Raw genomic sequence first — 21,013 nt, 5'->3', positions numbered from 1 at the left:
AGTGAATTGGAATTGATCTTGGTTTCACCTCTGTTAACATCACCAAGAAAATCCTGTTTCTCAGCTCCCACATGTCACGCACTCAGTGACCTGGTGAAGTGCCGCCTCCTCTGTTTTTTTTATTTCCCCATGTTCTGTATGTGCTTGTTTCCAGGAGGAAGCATTTGTGACTTGGAGAAAGAAAAAGCTGCTGATGAACATTCAGTCTCCACATAGCACTGCTAGAGATGAGCCCAAAATACTGACCCAGATCTGAATGTCCCCCAAGTCTGAGTGTCTTTATGTTGGCAGGTTTTTTCCTCACTAAGAATCCCACGCAAAGCTGACAAATACAAAGAATGTAGATTTAGATTTGAAAAAAGCAAAGAGAACTCATATTTTAAATGCAGTGGAGCTTTGCTTTTCTCATAGGTTTTTTGAAAATATCTGTCCAAGTGAGACTTGACCTGCCAGGAGGACCATATGGTTTGAAGGATCAGGGAAGACTTCTCCCGCAGGCCATGGGATTAGCCTATCTGTTTTGCTTGCCTACTACCTCACCAGTTTATGTGGCATGAGGTTGAATGCTCTAATTAGGAATGTGAGAGGGTTTTTAATTATTTCTACTGGAAAACTGGTGCATTTTAGTAAGTTTTCCCAGTCAGAAAACAATTATCTCCCCTCAATAGCTTTTGGTCCCTGAGACTGGCTCTCTTCCTGCAGCTCACCTCAAAGATGTTAGTTGAAAATGAATAGCCCTTTTCCTGGGATGAGCTGAATGCCCTGTGGAGGTTATGGAGGATACTCAGCACCAGGCAAGGTCAGGTCCTGAACTTCTGCCTACAAAAGAAGGTACCAGTGGTGGAGGTAGTATGGGTTCTCCAAACAAATGCTCATGGCCACCTTGTAGAGCCACCGCTCCTTGTGGCTGGGATGAGCTAACTGAAGCCGAACCCACTGTCCAACTTAATGAAAGCAACTGGAAGCCAGCAAGTGTTTAAACACTCAGAAATCGGAGGAGGGAAGGAATAAATGATATTGGCCAATGAAAGCTATAAACCAGATGATTATGGAACAAGACTAGTTGGCTCAGAGATGCTTACTGTTTCCTCCACTTATAGTTGCCTTCTGAAGTGAATTATCTTACTAAATGCCCTAGTATTTCCCTCCTTCCCTTTCTTTGCATGACTCACAGCATTGTCATAAATCACATTACGCCTGTATGATTTTAAAAAAAGAGAAAAACTTCACAAGAAGGGAAAAATAATCGTAATTCTATAATGTTACCATATATCACAGAAAACTGTGTACATTTTTTCCCCATACAGGACATACTTCAAATAAAATAATTTTAACACCAATAATGATAATGTTCCTTCTTCCCGACAGAAGTAGAATTGGTTTTTCACCCCAGTTTGGTACATAAATATAAGAAAATAGTCTTTGAATATTTACATCCAGGTGTTTTAACGTTGTTTCTTGACATATTTAATTCTCATTTTCTCTCCAGCCACGGGCATTCTTTCCAAATTTATATACTAATCTCCGACCATCCACACGCTCCAGGATTTCTCTTTTATAATAATATCTGTTAGAAGAAGCATATAGAAAGAGATTTAAGATTAAATTCCTGTAGAGTCCTAAAAGGAAAGCGCCATCTAGGGAATCCCACAGCCATTTTAAAATTCTTTATTTTCCATTGTTATAAATAATACCTAAGATTATTCTAACTGAAAGAGAGACAAGAAAAAATTACTGTCTTCTTTTTACTTTATATTATTTATCTTCTGAATTTGAAATTCACCCTTTTTCAAGTTACAGAGTGTTGCCATATCTATCATACACTCTTGCAAAATTTCATGGTTTTTTTCTAGATAAGTCAGCATCTGAAATCAGACCAGGTAAGAATCTCTGCTTCCATTTAAAAATACTTTGTGAACTTCAGCTCAGCCCACTTGCCCATTTTTCCCTCCTACAGTCGAGCAGCTCCTTTGATGGTTTTTGTGGACCTACTATACTGTGGAGGAGGAAAAAGAAAACACAAACAAAATGTTATGTAACTCTCTCAAAATCAGGGTGAGAGACTTGGTTGTCAAATAAAGCAACTGGAGCTGCTTACAATTCATTTTGAAAAATTAGCTAGGTCCTCAGTTCAGGCAGTGACTCTTTATCTGCCCCAGGTTTCTATGGCATCTTCTTAGCTCACCTCATAGCCCGGCTGAGTTTCTCATAGGTCATGCTGCTGTTGTTTTTCTTCTTTCCCCAGAGCTGAGCCACAGCCTCAGATTTTAAAAACCTGAAGACACCTTCTGACCGGTCTTCCCACTTGATTAATCCTGGGTTTTTCTCAGGATTGAGAAGAATATCTCGAATAAATTCCCAGAGATGAGTTCCTCGAGGGTCTGAAAGAAGAAGGGGGCAGGAGGAAAGAGTTTAAAGAGTTTTCTGGGGTAGGCTTGACTTTGTTATGCCATTTTGTTTTGGTGTGTCATCCACAGAAAATGACTGTTCTGTACGGACGGCTCACGGCTCCTGCACCACAGGACCCATACTTCGGAGATATATAGGCAATAACACTGACCACCCTTACACTGAGACCTGAGCTCAGAGCCAGTCTTCAGCGATCTGAGTCCCTTGGTAAGAGCACAGGTAGGTACTCCAGCAATGAGGGGAAGCCAAGGCCAAACCAGCCACCACTTCATACTGCACTTGGCACTATTCCTACCCCGAAGATGTTTAAGACTTCACCTCAACCTACTTGTCCATTTTTCCTGATATTCTTCTACAGCATGGCACATAACCTGATATTATGGAGGACAACAGTAAAGCAGGAACTGAAGCTGTATGCACTTAAGGACAGACTGATAGAAGGCAAAGGAGGTGAAATGATGTTCCACGTTAACAAGTATTTTGTCTTCAGTCTATTAGATAAACTTGAAGAAGTAAGGAGTAAAGCAGATAGAAGGATAGTGACAAAGCTGGGTAGTCAAATTCATATTGGTAAAGGATATAAAAAAAATTTGACTGAGACTAATTCCAGAACTAATTCCAAAAGAAGTATGCAATGAGTTAATGAAAAATCAAAAGAACTGAGACATAGCAATAAAGGAGTGATATCTTTGTGTAAGCCTGTGAGAACTTGAAATACAAGGATAATGTGAGAATCACCAGAAGTCTGCCTGTGCTACACTTTGCAAAAGAAAATAAAAGCAAATAATAAAAAACAAAATCAGCCATATAAATGAAAGGAAAACGGAAAATACAAGGATAGTATGCTGAAGACTGAGATAGAGATTAAGATAACCCAGATATGGCTAAACATCAAAATGAATTATTTGCCTCTGTTTTGGATATGAAACATGTTGAAGGTGAGGGCAAAAGCAGGTTGATTGGTGAAAATTATTGTATGGGAATAGAAATTAATATAAAAAGGCAAAACAGATCTCAAAGTTCAACGCGCAGGCCTCCCAATTTAAGCACAACTCCATCCCACAGTTACTGTAGAGAGAGCACCAGAATGCTCAAGAGAGCATAGAGAATGAAGAAATGAAGAGTTCAAGAGAATAAGGTGAAATAAATCTACCAAGAGGTGGTAGTTTATGAATGAAGAATAACAAACACAGTGACAAAGTGGGCCAGCAAAACAGAAGTCCTTTGGTCTGATTTCACAGCATGCAAGAGTTTAGAAAAAATTTTGAAGGAAACAAAATAGTCAAAGATATGAAGGGAAACAGAAACTGGTCTACAATGCTACATGGATTTAATAAAGGTAAATTGCAGTCGACTGCTCCAATATTTTTGTTTGACATAGTAATTATTTTCGAGAACCAAAAAAAAAAAAAGCTATCTGGACATTAGTAAAATACTTGATAGATCGCCATACAGAGCAGTACTGATGAAATTGGAAATGTAGGGGATTAGCCAAGCACTGCAAGGTGACCTTTTCTATATGCTATGTCTGCAATGGAGTTTTTCTCAGGTCTGTCTTTTGTCTAGTCTTATCTAATCCTTACACTAGCAACCCTGTTGTACGAAAGAAATAAAGGAAGGAAGGAAGGAAGGAGGGAAGGAAGGAAGGAAAAGAATAAACTGTGTGGAGAATAAAGGTCAGAACAAGCAAAGTCAGTGCTGGCAGTGTGAGAGAGGATAGCAAGAGAAGTCAGATAGAAACAGATAATCTTAAGGACATATTGAAGCAGGATGAAATTGAATACTATGAAGTACATCAAAGGACCAATATAAAGGATTTCTGTTTTAAATTGGGAATGACACAGGTTGCAAAAGACATAGGCAAGACATTTTCAGTATAAAAGTCACAGTGAAGTACATTATTGGAATGCACCTGGAAATCACAATTATGGTAACCTTTTGTCAGATTCAGGTTGAATCAGAACCAGAAGAGGCAGAAGAAAAGGATGATGAGGGGAACATCAGAGAAAGAGCGGAAGCAGAGGGGAAGGTGGCGATATCGGCGGGCTGGTGGCACCGTGCTTGGGGAAGCGTGCCAGGAGCCGCCGAGCGGAGTCCCTGGGGCAGCATGCTGCAGGTGGCACTCTGTGGGGCACAGCGCTGCCCGTGCATGGACCTTCCCGGTTTAATCCCAGGGGCTCCTTTGTCAGTCCCATACTCCAGGTCACCTATCTCAGCACTGGGCAGGGACAACTCACTTCTGGTTCTCTTTCCCTGTAACTTCTCCATGATAAAAACATCTACAACTGTACTGAGTCAAAAATCGTGTGAGTGATAGTACCAGAAACAGTCAGGTCCTTGGAGGATTCAATCACAGTAACTCCATCTAACCAGTCTTGTTTTCAAAATGAACTCAGAATGCCTCCTTTTCCCTCCCAAAGGGGATTTACATTGAATGTGTTTCTTTTCCTTCAATCAAATAACCATTATAACCATGGATGTAGACTTACTGTGCTTCTTGGTGTGGGACTTTGGGGTATGGTCTTGTGTTTTTTTCACATCTGAAGAATCTGCAGAGAAGGAAAATGAAGGCTATTTGTAAATTTGATTAAAAGTTTTCCATTGGCTAGCAGGTTGAAAGAAATAAAACCACAAAAGAGAACAAATATCTCTTTTAAAGATAATCATTTTTCAGAAGGTAATCTAAGTGAGGAGAAAGGGGGAGAGTTTTGTTTTCTGTGCTGTATGTTAATCAGCACACTTCACAAAGAGACCATTGATGAATAAAGAATGAATGCAGAGGTAAACATTTGGCTTTTGAAACCTAAATTAGATTAACAAATACCTCACCCCATGCTATATGTGAGAGAGGGAAAAATAAGAGGATCACATCTATAAAAGGAATCCTGAACTGTCCCATTATGTCTTAGTCTTTGCAGAAGCATGTATTTTTGGGGGCTTATTTGTTTCTGCAGAGATGATCTAATGTGAAATGTATGCGCTGGTACCAATGCACAGAACACCTACCTGACTAAAACACAATGATCTGGCAAAGCGCAGTTGTTTGGGGGGTAGGGTGCGGGAATAGGACTGCACTAGTAGGAGTTTTTTGGCAGCGGGATGTGCAGATCTTGTTGTATGGCTGCGAGCCACAGAAACATGCCATTTCTCATCAATGGAACTTTTTCACCTGTAACCAGCCTCGAGAGGAATCAGATTGCTGGCATGAGCGCTCGCTCAGAAACCAAGAAAAAGAAAAGTTCCGTCTCTTCATCCCTGTCACCTACCTCGCAGTCTGCACGTTTCATGTTCTCATCCTAAAGCAACCACTAGCTGGCTCTGCTATTGCCATTAATTAATAGCTTTCACTCGATCAGTCTAATGGGCTAGTACTGAGAAGTAGCCCCTCCTGTGTTTGCTTTTCAGTGTGTTTAGTGCCTGAGTTCCATAAAGCAAAGCTTAAGGTCCCACGCACGTTTTCCCAGCTTCTATGAATGCACAATTATCATATTTTTTATGGAAACCGGGCATTTGCATGTGCAAATGACTCACAGGAAATATTAATTTGCATAAAAACTTGTCAGATTTGCACAAGCAACTGCAATGACTGCATGTGAAAAGGCAGATGCAAAGCTATTCACACACTTGCTTTATTCATACATAACTGGATATATAAACTGAACAGGTCAGAGAGGATAAGTCTAACCCCACTATTCTGAGCCTGGCATAATTACTGTCCTTGACCCCCAAGCCGCAAATGTGCTCTGAGTCATTTTGCCTTCCCACTCTCAAAGAGCAGGAACCAGCCTGAACCTCACTCAGCTTGGGGGGAAAAACTAAAATGAGGCTTATTTCACTGCCTTTCCTCAGATTATGATTCCCCTGATGTTATTAAAAGTCTCTGGGAACTTCACCTGGTGAGGACAGCAGGACCAGGTCCTTTATTTGCCCTCTTATTTAAATATCCCTCATTTTAAAATCCCACAATCCACTTGCAAATGTTTGCTATGCTCCGTTTAGTTGGAGATTTATTCTTGGAAATTCAGTTGCCTTCTACCTAGCCAGTGATTTATTCTTGATTTCAGCTGTGTAAATAGCCTCCCATTCTGCCTCCGCTCTTACATGGAGACCAGTTTCAAACACGCAATGTTAGGAAGCTGGGGTCTGACGAATGAAAAGAGTTATGATGCTGTTTCAACAAAGCTGTCTTGCAAAACTTGTGACAAAAGGTTGCAGAGTATTTGCATATGATTCAGGAATGAGCCATTTCTTTACGGGATATACAAATTTAGTTTTTACAGGAGGCTGTGCCCTTGGCGTGCCACCCTCGCTCTAGGCTCAACAAGTCAGTGGGTAAACACACGGAGCCAGGAGCTTGACAGGTCCCCAGTCCCGCCAGAGCTCTGAAATCCTCACTGCCATTTCATGAGAGTGGGTGGAGGCAGCAGAGAAAGCAAACAGGGAGCTTTTTTTTTTTTTTTAAGGTTTTGGTGGTTTTCTTTTTCTGATTAGGGTTTCTGTGTTTATTTATTTATTTATTTATTGCTGAGTGCGTTAGTTGAAGCCATATGTCACCTTGGCAAAGCTGGCTGTGCTCGGGGGTCAGGACACAGGGAAAACGCACACACAGACACTGCTCCTGCCACCGGCGTGCTCACCAGCATCGGGCAGCCCCAAGGAGCCGGGCTCAGGCAAATGGCTATGAGTGTGGCTCGCACAGACAACGCCTGTGACGCTGTGTCCATGGCTGCATGTTCTCCTTTCTCATCTTCCCAGGGCTCCCATCATTTTCTCCCTCTGCCTGTTTGCTGAAGAGCCTCCTAAGAGGGTCCTGCCTTTTCTCCCCCACAATCCCTGCTTTCTTCTTTTCTCCCCACCTCACTCTCACCCCTGTCCTCAGCCCCTACCACCGAGGCATCGCCTGCAGAATGCCCCGATGCACAGTGCTCTAACTGCATTTTTGCCCGGCCCTACATCAAACGGGCTTGCTCTCTTCAGCAGGCAGATTATCCCTCTGCTGCGTCCCCGGGACAGCCCTCTGCAGCGGTGACATGACAGGCGGTGGCCTCCCTAGGACAGTCATGAAGCTGCCGTCAGGTGAGAGAGGCTCCAGCAGGAGTTATGGGGTGCAGGGGTGCTGAGGGCTCCGAACCTGCCCCGCAGCTTCTCCGCACCGGCCTGGGGCCTGGCCACCCACACGGGACCGAGCGCTTGCTCCTATGGAAATGCAGCCCCTTCTGGGGAGGACCATGGTGCTCATTTGCCCATGTTCAGCTACACCACAGAAAAGCTTATGACAGAGCTGGAACATCTCGTCTCTGACACTAATATCTTCCCCTTTGACTCAGGCACTTTAAAAGAGATGTGGAGGATGCAGATTGTTTGATCATCTTTGTCTTGACAGAGAGAAGGGAGAAGCACGTCTTTAAAGCAAGCTACAGTAATAATGATAGCTAAAAGAGTTGTCAGAATCAGTATTGCTTGGTTTAAAATGACTGGAGGCTCAGATTCAATCCTGCAACAGAAGACCACGGAGACTATTACATGTCAGTAGCTCTGGGACAAGCGACAAACAATTAACAAAACCATTACAAATTCCTTACCAGGAGGCTGGTGACTAGGTGTGGTCATGGAGATCTGAGCACGACAGAACGTTTTACTGTCCAATAACTCTGGGAATTAAAAAGAAGACATTTAAAATAATATCCTCTGACAATAATAAAAACACCTCAGAAATGCATGAAGTACTGTGATGTTAGTTACCTACTGTGCTACCATAGCCACTGTCATACAGATAATTCTCGTCTTTCCAGGACACCATTAACGACGGATCTGAAGGTAAAGGACCAAAAGGAAAATCAGATCACTAAAAGCATATTTTTTAGCATAGACGTGAATAGTGAGCACTGAAAGACAGCAGAAATAAGAAATGTGCAAAACAGAACTGAGAAGAGAAATAAGAAGTGAAGGGGCTACATGGGAGATTATTTCCTTTCCAGTTGTGGATGAGGTTTTACATATTCAGGTAAATGTATTTAGACAAAGCCCTGACTTTTTAAAATAATGTAGTAGACTCTTCCCTTTCCTGGCAAATGTATCATCTATGCCTGCGCTTGTGGGAGTTTTCCTAGGCCAGATCAACCCTTCTCCTACCCAGTCCAGTGCTGAAATCTCAGTCCCTGGTGATTATGACAGTGCTTTGGTGCCATGGAAATGAAAGTGCTTCTCAAACATCTAGTAGAACAGGAGAATGCTTATGATGAGTATTTATTTATATAATGGTAGAGCTTGAAAGTCCCCTCTGAAACAGGGCTTCATGTGTAAACACATAGAGAGAAACATCAAAGCCAAAGCCTAGATGTCGGGCCATTTTATTTCAGCATGTCACGTCCTCATCCTTCACCTATAGGCCATCTTTATGGTTAAAGAGAAATACTTTTTAGTGACCTTCTGGTCCGATGGATCAATACAAGCAGAACAGAGTATTGTCTTTATAACCTGTACATTGATCAGAAGCTGCCAAAAATTCTCATGTTCGTTTAAATACAATCAAAAAAACCCAAATACAAGTTATAGCTAAATCATCGTGTTTGGCTGAGTTACTGCTTATGACATAGGAATTTAGCAGGCCTGCTAAGTAATAGCTGCATGTTTGGGCACCCAGAGCTTGTGCTCCTACAATAGCACACACCCTTTGCTTGTTTGGACACCTGATCTGCCAAATGTTGTCTCTGAAAAACTGGCCTTACCCAGCAGGAACGTAAGGAGATTGCCTGTCTTTACATTTCAGCCTTTTTCAGTGCCCATGTCTGAGCAACCTCGGTAGCCTACCAGGACAAGGCAGACTCCCTCTCCGAGCCCATCAGCCTCATCCCTACCCCCCTCGCAAGGCGTCTCTTCCCGCAGCAGCACAACCCCGCCAGCCCGCTGCTCCCTGCCCCAAAAGCAAGGCTGCTCCGCTACGCTGGGGCTCGCTGCTGCCCCGCAGCAGAGCGTCGCCCGAGCCGACGGCACCCTCCTCAGCCGGCAGCGACGCGGCACGGCTGCTCATCCCGGGCCGCGGTCTGTCCAGGATGTACAGCTGCAGGACTGTGCACTGCCCTCCGCATCTCCAGCCAGGGGCGGATTAACATACCAGGACCTCGTAAATCGGGACTTAAGGGATTACTGTGGTTCCTCGTTCGGCAAGCATCGAGCCTGCCGCACAGGCGCCGCCCGCAGCGCGCCTGCCCAGCGCGCACGAGCCCGCGGCAGGGACGGGGCTGCGGAGCGCAGCGCTTGCCTGCGGCTAGGAGCAGCCAGATAGCCTCCCTGGCTGGAGAGGCCGGGCCCCGCCGGCTGAGCTGCGTGAACCGGCCGGCCTTGCCCGAGACATCGCACGCTACGAATATGTGTTCATTCTGCCAAGAGACATGAAAACGTGGCTCGTGAGGTCACCCACACGCATAGAAACTGGGACTACTGGGATAGAGAGTGTCCAGATATGGGCAGAGATGTTCCTGGAAAGGAACCTAGAAAACAGTCTTGCTTAAAGAAGAGGATTGAACCGAGCTTAAGTTCTTTTCTCAGTGAACCGAAATCCCCTGAGGAAAAGGACTTAACTAAGAACACAATGGGAAAAAGACTGTCACAGGAGAAATGCAGATTTCATCGAACCAAAATACTACCTGAATTTTGGTTTCAGCTGAAATACGTAAAGAAACGTAACATTTTGATTTTTCCATTCAAAATTGTTTTTGTTTGGAAATTTCCTCATGTTTCAAAGCATTAGCAACTATCACAACAAAATATTTTTTCTCTTTTTTTGCAGAGAATACTGTGAAAAGAATTGCTTTAAGTTGGAATCTGATGAATGAAGCAAAGAATGAAGTCATCTGCACAGCTGTACTCACTAACCCCTGCAAGCTATACTAACTCTGAAGGTAAATGTTTGCAGCGATATTGCAGAGGTCTCCCAGCTCAAGTGATCACATGCAAACTAAAATATGGTGGTATTACCTGAAACGTCAAAAATTCAGTAGATGTTCACTGATATTTGTGTTATTTATTTTATTCTGTATGATATGCTTTCCATTGTAATTAATGCTGCTTTGATCTCTCTCTTGAAATGGGCAATTTCCCCTTATGGTCACTGTCAGAAGTCAAGTCACCCAACTATTACTCACCTGTTTGCTCTGTCTTCACAATGACATTATGAGATTGGTACATGTCACTTCCGCACTGACCTGAAAGAAAGCATATGGCAGATAGGATGTATATCGATGATCACAGAAAAAACAAAGATACTAACTCCAAGCAGGGACTGCTACAGTTGAGCCAGAGGGCTAATACTGGAAGATGGCATGCACCCTTTCCCCTTGTCCTTCAGACTCCTGCCTTATATCACATATAAGCAATATAGCTAATTAGGTGTGAACCATATAGCAGATGAGATCTGCCAGGTAGGTTTCTGGAGAACATAAGTGACTTTTGAAGAATGCAAAATTCAGACCACTGTACAGGCACCTTTGTCCCTGCATGGGCTGGTGTCTATTTACCATTCCATTTTAGGTGCTGAAGGTTGCTGTAAAGCAGTTGCCCTGCCGTCCCCGCTGCCTGAGTGAATTCCTGCAGACTCATGCTGCACAGGTGTTCCCCATTGATATCAAACTCCTGAAAAGGTATGCAGTTGGCATCCAGCTGGTTGGTATCAAGGAGATGCTGCAGCCACTCCCAGACCTGAAACTTGGTCCAGTACTGTGGGTGGATTTCATGCCACTGCGTTCCATAGAAACTGCTGGACACTGGAAAAGAAAATGTTGAGTGTTTACAGGCTCTGTTAGCACCATGGGATTTGGCCAAGGACAGTGTATAGTTAAATTGCAAACCCCAGATATTGATAGATCTAGAATCTTGTCTCAGTCCTTAATGCTAGCTCACTAGCTACTGCTGGAGCAGATCATCTTTTTTTTCCCCCTCGGTTTTCGGATTAAAAAATGGGAGTTATTACATTATCCCTTTCTTATCAGTGTGTTGAATGAGTAGGAATGAATTTAGTAATGTTGGCAAAATACACCAAAACTCTTTGCTGGAAGATATCTCACAGAAGTACTGTCACAAAGGTGTGCTGATCCTTGCGTGGGAAAAGAGTTTTAGTGCTTCAGATCATGATGGAAAAATCCTGCAAAATCCCTATAATGTACAGCAGAAATTTTGCTTGAATAAACACTGAATAAAGAATGCTATGAACTATGGGATTCAGCCAAAGAATAGTAAAAACAAAGGCACTCTCATATTGCTCCAAAGTAAAAATCTATCGTATTGCCCCCAGTTTCATGCGTTCTGACAAACGCACATTATCTCCATAGTCAGTTCAGGTGATTTCTGAATACAATTGTAAAATTTGTTTTTGATTATGGAAGTTGCCTAATTTTCTTCTCAGGTTGCCTGAATCTTTTCTTGGCCAATCTTCCAAACAGACCTCACTCATACGTCATTGCATGACAATGTGCATGTACAAGTGAAAGAACTTGAGTATGTGGAAAGAAATTGTACCTGGGGATAGGATAATTATACGAGATAAGAGGAACAGCAGGATGGCTTGACCTGGCCTCACAGGAGGGCCAGCAAAAGGAGGTCAATGGGGTTCATCCCTTGAGAAGAAGGTCACTGGAACATGCCAGGCAGACAGCGCTTGGCAGGGCAGGAAGGGCCAGAAGGGTTTCAGGGCGAGGGAATGACAGACAGATGGCATAGGTGGGGAATTACAGGAAGAGGGAAGGCTGCCATGGCCTCACTCTGCAGTAGCCATGCGCTGGGATGTGTCTTCTCTCCATGGCGCATGTTCTCTCCATGGCACCAATCCACTCCCTCACAGTCTCTCCCAAGAAAAAGAGTATCCCCACAGCTGGGTACTCAGCTCACTGGCAGCGGTGGATATTGCTAGAGGACCACAAGCAACAGAGTTGGCATATTTTAGGAAACTACCTCCCCTCAGCTAGACGTCAGGTCTCTGGCTGAGATACTGTGCACATTGCTAGTTTATAGCTGAACACAAAAAAGCCCCACATTTACTTAGGTTTCTCTGTCACCACTGGCCGCCACGGTCTGTGTCAGTAGCTCAGGGAGAGTTTGTGTGGTTGTGTCTCACCCTGCTGTTGAAGGATTTGGGGAATGAGTGCAGATAATTAAAAATACAGTATGTTGGATGATGGAGCCATGAAACATTCCCTGAAAAAGAGGTTGATAAGCATTCCCATCACTTTAGAAACGTAGAGGATTTTCAGGGGCCATCGGAAGACTTCTGATGCAAATGGAGGGCCTTTAGTGAGAGGAAAGAACAGCTAGATAAAATGAAGCAAAGGGGTGAATAATAGTAGAGGCCGGCCCGAGTTTTATGTTTCCTATGGCTCTAAAATGCAAGTGAATCCTGAGGAATTTCACGCTGGGATTCCTGCAAATGAACTCCACCAATTTCCCTTTGTGAAATTCTGAGTGAATTGAAACTCAGACACCATTTTCCCCATGAATCGGTAAATGGCAAGACAGCAAATTTATTACGTGCACACTTCTGTATTGCTGTATATTTGGAAATGACAAATAAAAAAGAATGGAAACTCTCTCTTTAAGTTTAGCTACAGCATGATGTGGATTAAAGGGCAACTACAGGGTGTGTTTTACTGCTCAGATTTTAAGATTTACCCATTCAAAAGCACTATTTTGGGTGATGAAAAGAGTTTAAAATTATATCCAAAACTATATATATCTTTACATCTATATCTATAGTTTTATATGGAGAGAGAATATATAAATTATAAGCATATTATTGTATATACATGTATGTGTGTGTAAACACACAACCATGATATATCTCAATATATCAATAATCAGAAGATAGTAAGATAAATTTCACACTGTGTCACCCCTTGTAAATTATTTTAGGTGTAAAAGTCATCACTATCTGGTAGCCATTAGAAGGCATATATAGGATTGAAGAGATGGTTCTGTATGTAAGAAAAAAAGTTCACAGATCACAAGCTATTTAGTGCCCTAATGCCAGTCTAATTACATAGCTACCTAGTGATTTGAGCTGAAAAAGCAAACACAGTAAAGGAGCAAAAAGACTACTCCCCTGCAAAGCCGGAGGGGTGATTAACATTGAAATATAATGTTGATTCAGAGAGGGCACGAGGGGTAAATGTAAGAGAAATAATTCTGGACTGAGAAGAGGGAACTTCTGGCACTGTCCTCACTACTGAATACCCTTTAAGAGAAAGTAATGAAATGAACCATAAACTGGTCTTCTTCAGAAACTTACTCTTGGGGGTTTAGCTTTTACAAATAAAATAACAAATAGAAATTTTTCTACCAGAAGCGAAACTTCAGTAAATTAGGCCAGAAGGAGTATCACTGAAAAGCACTACCGGTGTATATTTAAAGATGCAGTGCTCCCCCCCCTTCCCACCCCCAAGAAAAGCATAGCTCAGAGCTGTTGTGTTCTTCCTACCATTGCATGTGGAATATCCGTCTGTCCAGGAAGGCTGCTGGTGGAGTAGGTTGCTGCTGGAATTGATACTCATTCTGCCAGCTCCTTCCAAAATCATGATCTGTAAGTAAATCGAACAGCTTAGTGAGCCGTGTCTGGTCCAAAAGGTAAATGGCAAAAAAAAAAAAAAAAAAAAAAATCCACCCTAGGTGAAGTGAGCAAGCCAATTCTATTTGTAGAAGATACAACTGAAATCAAGAACATGTTGCCACAACCCCTTTTCAGCTGCCACAAAATCTCCTTATGATAAACATTACCATGTTTGATTTGCATATGCAAGAAGCAAGTTTCTACAGCTGCCCATCCATAAATGAATAATCTGTAATCAGAAATGAAGCCTAATGAAAAGACAAGGCTCCTGACAGAGCAATACAGGAACACTGCCAAGGTTCGTGAAGCTAAATACAAAGTGGTTTGACATTTGTTTTGATTTAAAGTGAAATTTCAAAAGTTAAAAACAACAAATGTGGTTTAAATATGTTTTTTCTTTTTCTTTCTTTTTTTTTTTTTTGAGGAGAGAGAAAGGACTTTCAATAATTGCAAATTAAACTACACAGTTGACAACAACTCCTGTTCTGACACCTCTTCACACGGAAGGACCCACTCCATAACGTTACAGGGAGGTAATGTTATAGAGAATATCTTGCCAGCTGACCAGATCCTTATCTGATCCGTGTCGGTAGTGTCCATAACACGTTCTCACTGGCCGATGTCACAGATCATATATTTCAAACCACAGAAAAATCAAAAAGTCAAGTTAAAAGATCTTGTAAATGAGACGGCCATTGCCACAACAAACAGTATTTCTGAGTGACACCACTGCCAAAATAGTATTCTCTGCTTTAAGTGACACAAAGTCTCCTTTCAATTTACGTTAGCATTAGCACCATGAGTAAAACTGTATTTTTTTATTTTGGTTATACATCTCTGATGCTAAATTACTTGTGGGATATCACAGAAAAATGTCACACATTTATTCCACATTTATTCATCCCAGTGAATGTATACAAACATGATCTGCCGTGGTTTAAAGTAGAAAAGTTTAAAAATGGGTGTTATAAACATATGGTATAGATATTCTTGAGCAGTTTGGAAAAGCATTTTGCTAAATATTATAAAGGCTTCAGGACATTATTCTTATACAAATACAGAGAGAACAACAGACTTGTTTAAAACTTTTCTAATCTGAAAGCCACAAAGTCTATAAAAATGAAACTTCAGACATCAGGAGGGCATGTGAATACAGCTGGATTTCACTTTGGAATTAAAAAGAGGCTGAAATATAAAGTGGACCGATGAAAAGTAAATTGCTGGTCTTGGCCTCTTATCCATTGAAGCCAAGCAGAAAACAGCCATGGAGAGCACAGTGCTTAGAAACAGTCCCAGCCTTGGTTTTAAAGAACTGCCTGAAAACCACCTGGGCTGGTATTTTCCTCCATCATTTTTCAATATATTAAGTCATTTTTAAAACTTACTAGTCACACATTTTGAAGGGAAGTGTGTGTGTGTGTGTGTGTGTGTGTGTGTGTGTGTGTTTCTGAGGATCACTTTAAAATCCAAAGCCTTAGGAAGTATGTCACAGGGAATGGCCCTTTACAGTATGACCCAGCTCAGGGCCTTTTTTTTGTAGCTATACCGAATAGCAAAATCAAACTGTAGATGTTTTAACATTTGCTTTCCACCCTTAATTCCAACAAACCTGTGATTCAGTGACCAGCGGTGTGGAGGATTTCCCATAGCAGGTGTGCGGGGACATAAAATGTTAACAATGAAGAGAAACACTTAGTATCCCACTCTGGCCAAATAAAAGATGGCAGTCATTTCAGTCAGTAAATTTATGCAGACTATAAAAGAAGACAGATTTTGGCCCCATGTTAAAGCCAAATGACTTGGTATTGTGAGGGAGAAAGTGTCAGGGAGCCTTTCACTTTATTACACTGATTTCAAAGATGTTCATCCTATAACATGAGTATCATTCATTTCATATACTTGATATATGAGAGTTTTTAAGCAATAGCTGGCTGTGTAAGACATGCTGCATGTCTCACAGTCAATACATACACCTCTGAGAAAGTACAGACTGACAGACATATCCCATTATTTATATTATTATCTTGTTTTTAATTATTTAAAACTTCATTTATGATCATAAAATTTTGAATGAGTCAAGTATTAATGATTAAAAAAACCCTTATTACAGTATCAAATAGAGGTGAGGTAGAATACCAGGTCTTCTGTGAAAATTATAAAACTTGATGGTTAGCAAACCACTCTTAGGAACAGTTCGGTAAATTCACTTCTTTTTAAAACTTTTCAGTATGCAATTCATATTGAATTTCAAGTTATTGATTTGAAGGCACATTTTCAAAAAAGATTTCAGAGTTACAAATACCGTGTTAGGTCATTTTGTGCAAATAAAAATGTGACTGGGAAAATATGTGCTTATGAACTGAAACAATTTCTTTGTTCAAGCTGCTGTGTATCTTTGCCCTGAGCATTCAGTTTAGGTAAACTCTCACTTTTCTTTTTTCTTAGTGAGCTAGCTGAATTTCCAAACCAAAAGGTCTATGACACTTTGGTCCAGCAACTGGAGCCATAGAGAGTTAGGGAAACCGAATCATGAATCTTCTGTATTTTCTCCACCCCAGCAGTAACTGGAAGCAATGCATGTTAGAGGTCTGAGTAGAAGCACTGTGAAACCCCTTTACCTAGGTTTCAGCTGTTCCCTTAAAATCTTCTTACTCTTTCGCAGTCTAACAGACAATTACTCTCCACAGTATTCCTACACCCTAACTGTATTTTCAGATGATGTACATGAAACTTGCTTTACAAATTAATTGACCAATATATCCTCTATTTGAAAGCTATGTGTTACCTCTTTTTGAAAGCTATTTAAGTTACCTCAAACAAAAACCTAATTATCTCCCCATATCACCTGTGGGAACAATTGTGCATGGGAGAAAGAACTTGAAATATGACAAAAATTACAGGAACAGGATTAGAGTCAGCTTTAACCCAAACTTTTTCAAATTTCTGGGTATTATTCAAAGTACTGATTTTGAGCCATCTATAGTTAATACAGTATTAATATAACAGCCATAGGAATCACAGTCTGGAAACTGTCAGGTCACCTCCTTCATCTTAATGCAAGAGTGTTCCTTAATTGGAAATCACTTCTAGCACTTTGTTCAGGTTGGGTATGAAGTCCCACTAACCTAGCTTCCACGACTTTGCTTGAAAGTCTGCAGCATCATGCTCAATAACGTTTTCCCTATGAAAACTAAACAGTGATTTTCTTTATTTCATCCTTTATATGCCTTTCTTTGATACACGTTCATGACAGATTTATGCTTATAATAGTGTCTCATCCCATACTTGGAAAGATTTTGAGTCAGGATATTGGTAGGGGCGTGCTCTTCATTAGTTTAGGGCCAAATCCTCAAATCTCACTTGTGCGCAGACAAACCTAGTTAAAGGGTGTGAAGCCTCAAGGGGAAGGACACATAATATGTTCAGTTTTCTTTTAATCATATGCCATGTATCAAAGCAAACGGTGGAACTAATGAAGTCTGGTTTCCTATGAATGTGTAGCTTGTGGTTGGATTCTCTAGTGTCTAGTAAGATGTGAGCGCTGATTGAAGTTTTTCCCACGGTTGGGGCATTCATAGTATCTCGTTGTCTCAAAGGAGTGAGCTCAAGCTTCACTCTTTCTTTCAGACAGAGTATTAATAGATTTTCCTCCTTTACCTGGCAGCCTATTTTCATTAATCCTGTAAGAACTTCATATCTTTGAGACTTCTACCCCATATGAAACTTAATTAAAATTGGTGATGGGACTCAAAGATTATTACAGGCCAAATGCAAAAGTCAACACACAGACAGAATAACCACAAAAGCCTCATTTCCTCAGGAAACTGTGCTAAAAAGGGATTCTAGCTGAGCTGAGATTTTGGAAAACAAAATAAAGATCCTGGGGTCTGTCTCTTTACTGAATAAGACATGAAATATTATAAATGAAAGTATTATGAAATACTATATATACATATACACGTATGTACTTATATGCACACATAAATACACACATATACTTTTGTGTGTGCGCATTGCAGTTATCTCTCTGTATGCACATTTCTAGTCTTTTCCACTAAAGACCAGCCACCTCTATAGTATAACCTTGTAACAGCACGTAGGACCATTGCACAGTTTATAAGAGGAGGCAAATAACACTTTACTTAATCAGTGAGGTCAAATAAAGTCGTGCACTGGTGTTCAACAACACTCTTTTTATAGAGAGTCCTACTAGAAGAGATGAGTGCATTTAAAAAAAAAATTCTCCGACATTCGGTGTATCAGATGATATTCAAAGACCAAACTCTGAAGGCCTCTTTTAGTGAAAGCTCTCACTGAAGTCAGGAGGAGTTTTGACCGAGTCACAGCCCTGCAGCTTGGCAAGTAACAGGAGCTCACTTGCTCGGTTCTTCTTGTCTCTCTTGACCACCTGACCACTCTGAGCAAACGGCGGTAACAGAAAGAGCAAGGAGCCATGGCCTGACCATGGAGCAAATCCAGCACTGCAGAAAAACATATTTACAAATCCTTGAACCTTGAACACTGTCTAGTGCATGCTATGCAAATTATTTTATTGCACTACAGGTGTGCTCTGGAAATAAATTGCTCTGATCCTCATTTCCACATTCAACCCAATGAGACATCCAGATAATGAATTTCTCCTTTTCTTTGAACCAGAATCTTTCATGAACAGCTCATATTCAATGACAGGAAAATGCTGAACACTGCATGAAAGGTGAATGAACAGCACTGACAAAACGAGTGAATTTTAAAGTCCTACAGCCTGTTCTGACTGTTCTGACATTGATTTGTATGCTTACTTGTGTGAACTGAATTAAGGGTCTCGTTAATTACAAATATGAGGGGGTGTGGAGCCCATGGGGAAGGAGGCACACAGCCTTCTGGTTCATAAAGCTACGTATCCTATGCAAAAGACAAAAAAAAGATGTCTAAGGCAAAACTGACTGAAACTATTAAACTGTGACTCCACCTGTAAGCTATGCAAAGCGTAAGAGTGACTTCTAGCTGAGACAAGCTCAGTGCAACTCCTCCTGGCAAGTCCAAAAGGGTGGATCTCTTCTGGCACATTTACTTATGGGATCCTTCACCATTTTTCCCCTTTTACCATCATGGCTGAACTTCAAATGTAGATTTCACCTGGGCCTATTTTCTTTGAAGTGTGTTATGTACACAGTGAAGACACAAACCCTGCTTTTCAGGGCTTGGAGTTAATGGAACAAGTATCTACAGAGTATGTTAAATATTTTAGATCATTACTGCACTTTAGAGTACAGTCAAGCACTTAAACAGCAATCTAAAATAAATGATATTGGCTAATAACTACAGCTGCAGAGAAACAGAATCTGGATTTTAATCTTTTTCTTAAAAAGTCAGAAGATAACCAAATGGCACAGGCTTTCAGGACGTCAGGAACAAAGGACATGCACAACAAAGCAGATGGACCTGCTTTACACATACGGTAACTTCAGAAACAGAAATGCATTGTACTTGTAATGTATATCATCAATTAGCTGCTTTGCATTCCAACCACCTATTTTACATCTCCAGTGGTAGCAAGGGCAGGCACAAAGTGAATATATGAATGCTGAGAGCCTGTTTGCATGTTACCATGAGCTTTGGGTCTTCTGCTTTTTCTCTTATTCAAAGTGCATTATACCCAGTGCTCCAGGGTTTTATTCTGAGCCACTCTGCCTACACATATAGTTACGGCTGATCCTCAGATTGCCCTATGGTCTCTATCAGCTGACTGTCTATTTTGCAAAGGTCTCAGGTTGATCTCTGATGTTTGTGCCCACCTCTCAGCTAAGATGTTGTTCCTGCCACAGCTCACCTGCAGTGGTGACCTTTTCTGCAGTGTGTTAGGATCATTTTTGGCCATGCAGATCCACATGCAGCCATCCGAAACTTCCTTGTTTCCATCCCTTTGTTTTACTGCCCAAAAGTAGAAACAAGCCCCAAAAGAAACCACTCATCTGTAGGCTGATCTCCAGCAGGCCTCCACTTCACAACAAAAAACTCAGCTGCGGACCACTTTGGTATGAGCTGCAAGGTGCCATTCAGATGACAGCCTATGAAGCCTGGTCTGGCTGATGATAATCTCAAAGCTCACCATTAATATCACTGTGGATATACCCTCTAAAACCTTGTTTTCAAACTCTTCAAAAACTTTGCTGAAAGACCTTATGAAAAAGCAGTATGATCACACTTAACATTTGTTGTATAACGTACTCAGTATTTGATGCATTTCATTTTTAGTCCATCACATCTACCCTTAGGCCACAGTAACAAAATGCGTTTGCCAAAACCCATTCTGAGTGTAAAGTTCAAGGAATCATTTTTATTAAAAAAATTTCTAAATAATCTTCAAACCTCTTTGTGTTCAAGATTCTGGTTTGGGGCTTTTGGGCCAATCATTTTTCCTTTCTGCACCTCTCTGAATGGCACATTCCTATACTTCTGTATTTTTGTTGTATACAGCTGCAGTTCATATGCCTATATCCACCTTTGCATGTGCAAAACTGGCTCTTGGTGAGATTTCAGAGACTACACTGAGACCTTGATCATTTACTGTTGTGGGCTCTTGGAAAGGAAAAGCCGGAATTATTCTTTTGTTTTCTTTGAACCTTGTATATTAAATGTGTACATGAAGGTAAACTGAAAGACCAGAAAAAGGAAGATGAATAGAAAAGGAGCAGTTAGCATATTTACCTGTGTTACAGATAGGATCATGATAAACAAAATCAAATAAAGCTTAGTTGGAATCCTTTATTACTAAAGATCTGATTTTCATGATGCACTACAAGGCAACTTTTGTAAGAGATATGTGGTGGTTGTTTTAACATGTTCGTATGGATGCTTCAAAATCTTGCATATATATTTTAACTAAAGAGAAGCTTGAGTAGAAAAGTTAGGATCTAGATCTGTATCTGAGCTACCCCTCCGCTCCAGGGTTTGGGTTTGGTTCTTATCTCTCCTTTAACGATGTAATTTAAAGACAAAACCATAGTTCAG

At 41.2% G+C, this 21,013-nt stretch overlaps 1 protein-coding gene across 1 annotated transcript in view; it reads right to left on the bottom strand.

Annotated features, from left to right (window-relative positions):
• Positions 1–1,467: 1,467 nt before the first annotated feature.
• EHF (ETS homologous factor) overlaps positions 1,468–21,013 on the bottom strand; it is a 31,128-nt gene continuing 11,582 nt past the window's right edge. The window contains exons 2-9 of the mRNA XM_013959331.2: positions 13,874–13,973; positions 10,926–11,171; positions 10,554–10,613; positions 8,152–8,220; positions 7,992–8,060; positions 4,899–4,958; positions 2,186–2,381; positions 1,468–1,567 (exon numbers count right to left, since the gene is read on the bottom strand). Of these exons, the coding sequence (XP_013814785.1) occupies positions 1,468–1,567; positions 2,186–2,381; positions 4,899–4,958; positions 7,992–8,060; positions 8,152–8,220; positions 10,554–10,613; positions 10,926–11,171; positions 13,874–13,970 (897 nt within the window). The 5' untranslated portion in view covers positions 13,971–13,973. The remainder of the gene's footprint in view (positions 1,568–2,185; positions 2,382–4,898; positions 4,959–7,991; positions 8,061–8,151; positions 8,221–10,553; positions 10,614–10,925; positions 11,172–13,873; positions 13,974–21,013) is intronic.

Source organism: Apteryx mantelli, chromosome 4, assembly GCF_036417845.1.
Source record: "Apteryx mantelli isolate bAptMan1 chromosome 4, bAptMan1.hap1, whole genome shotgun sequence".
NCBI classification, from domain to species: domain Eukaryota; kingdom Metazoa; phylum Chordata; class Aves; order Apterygiformes; family Apterygidae; genus Apteryx; species Apteryx mantelli.
The sequence above is the reverse complement of the archived record's forward strand: the minus strand, read 5'-3'. Positions and strand labels throughout refer to the sequence as shown.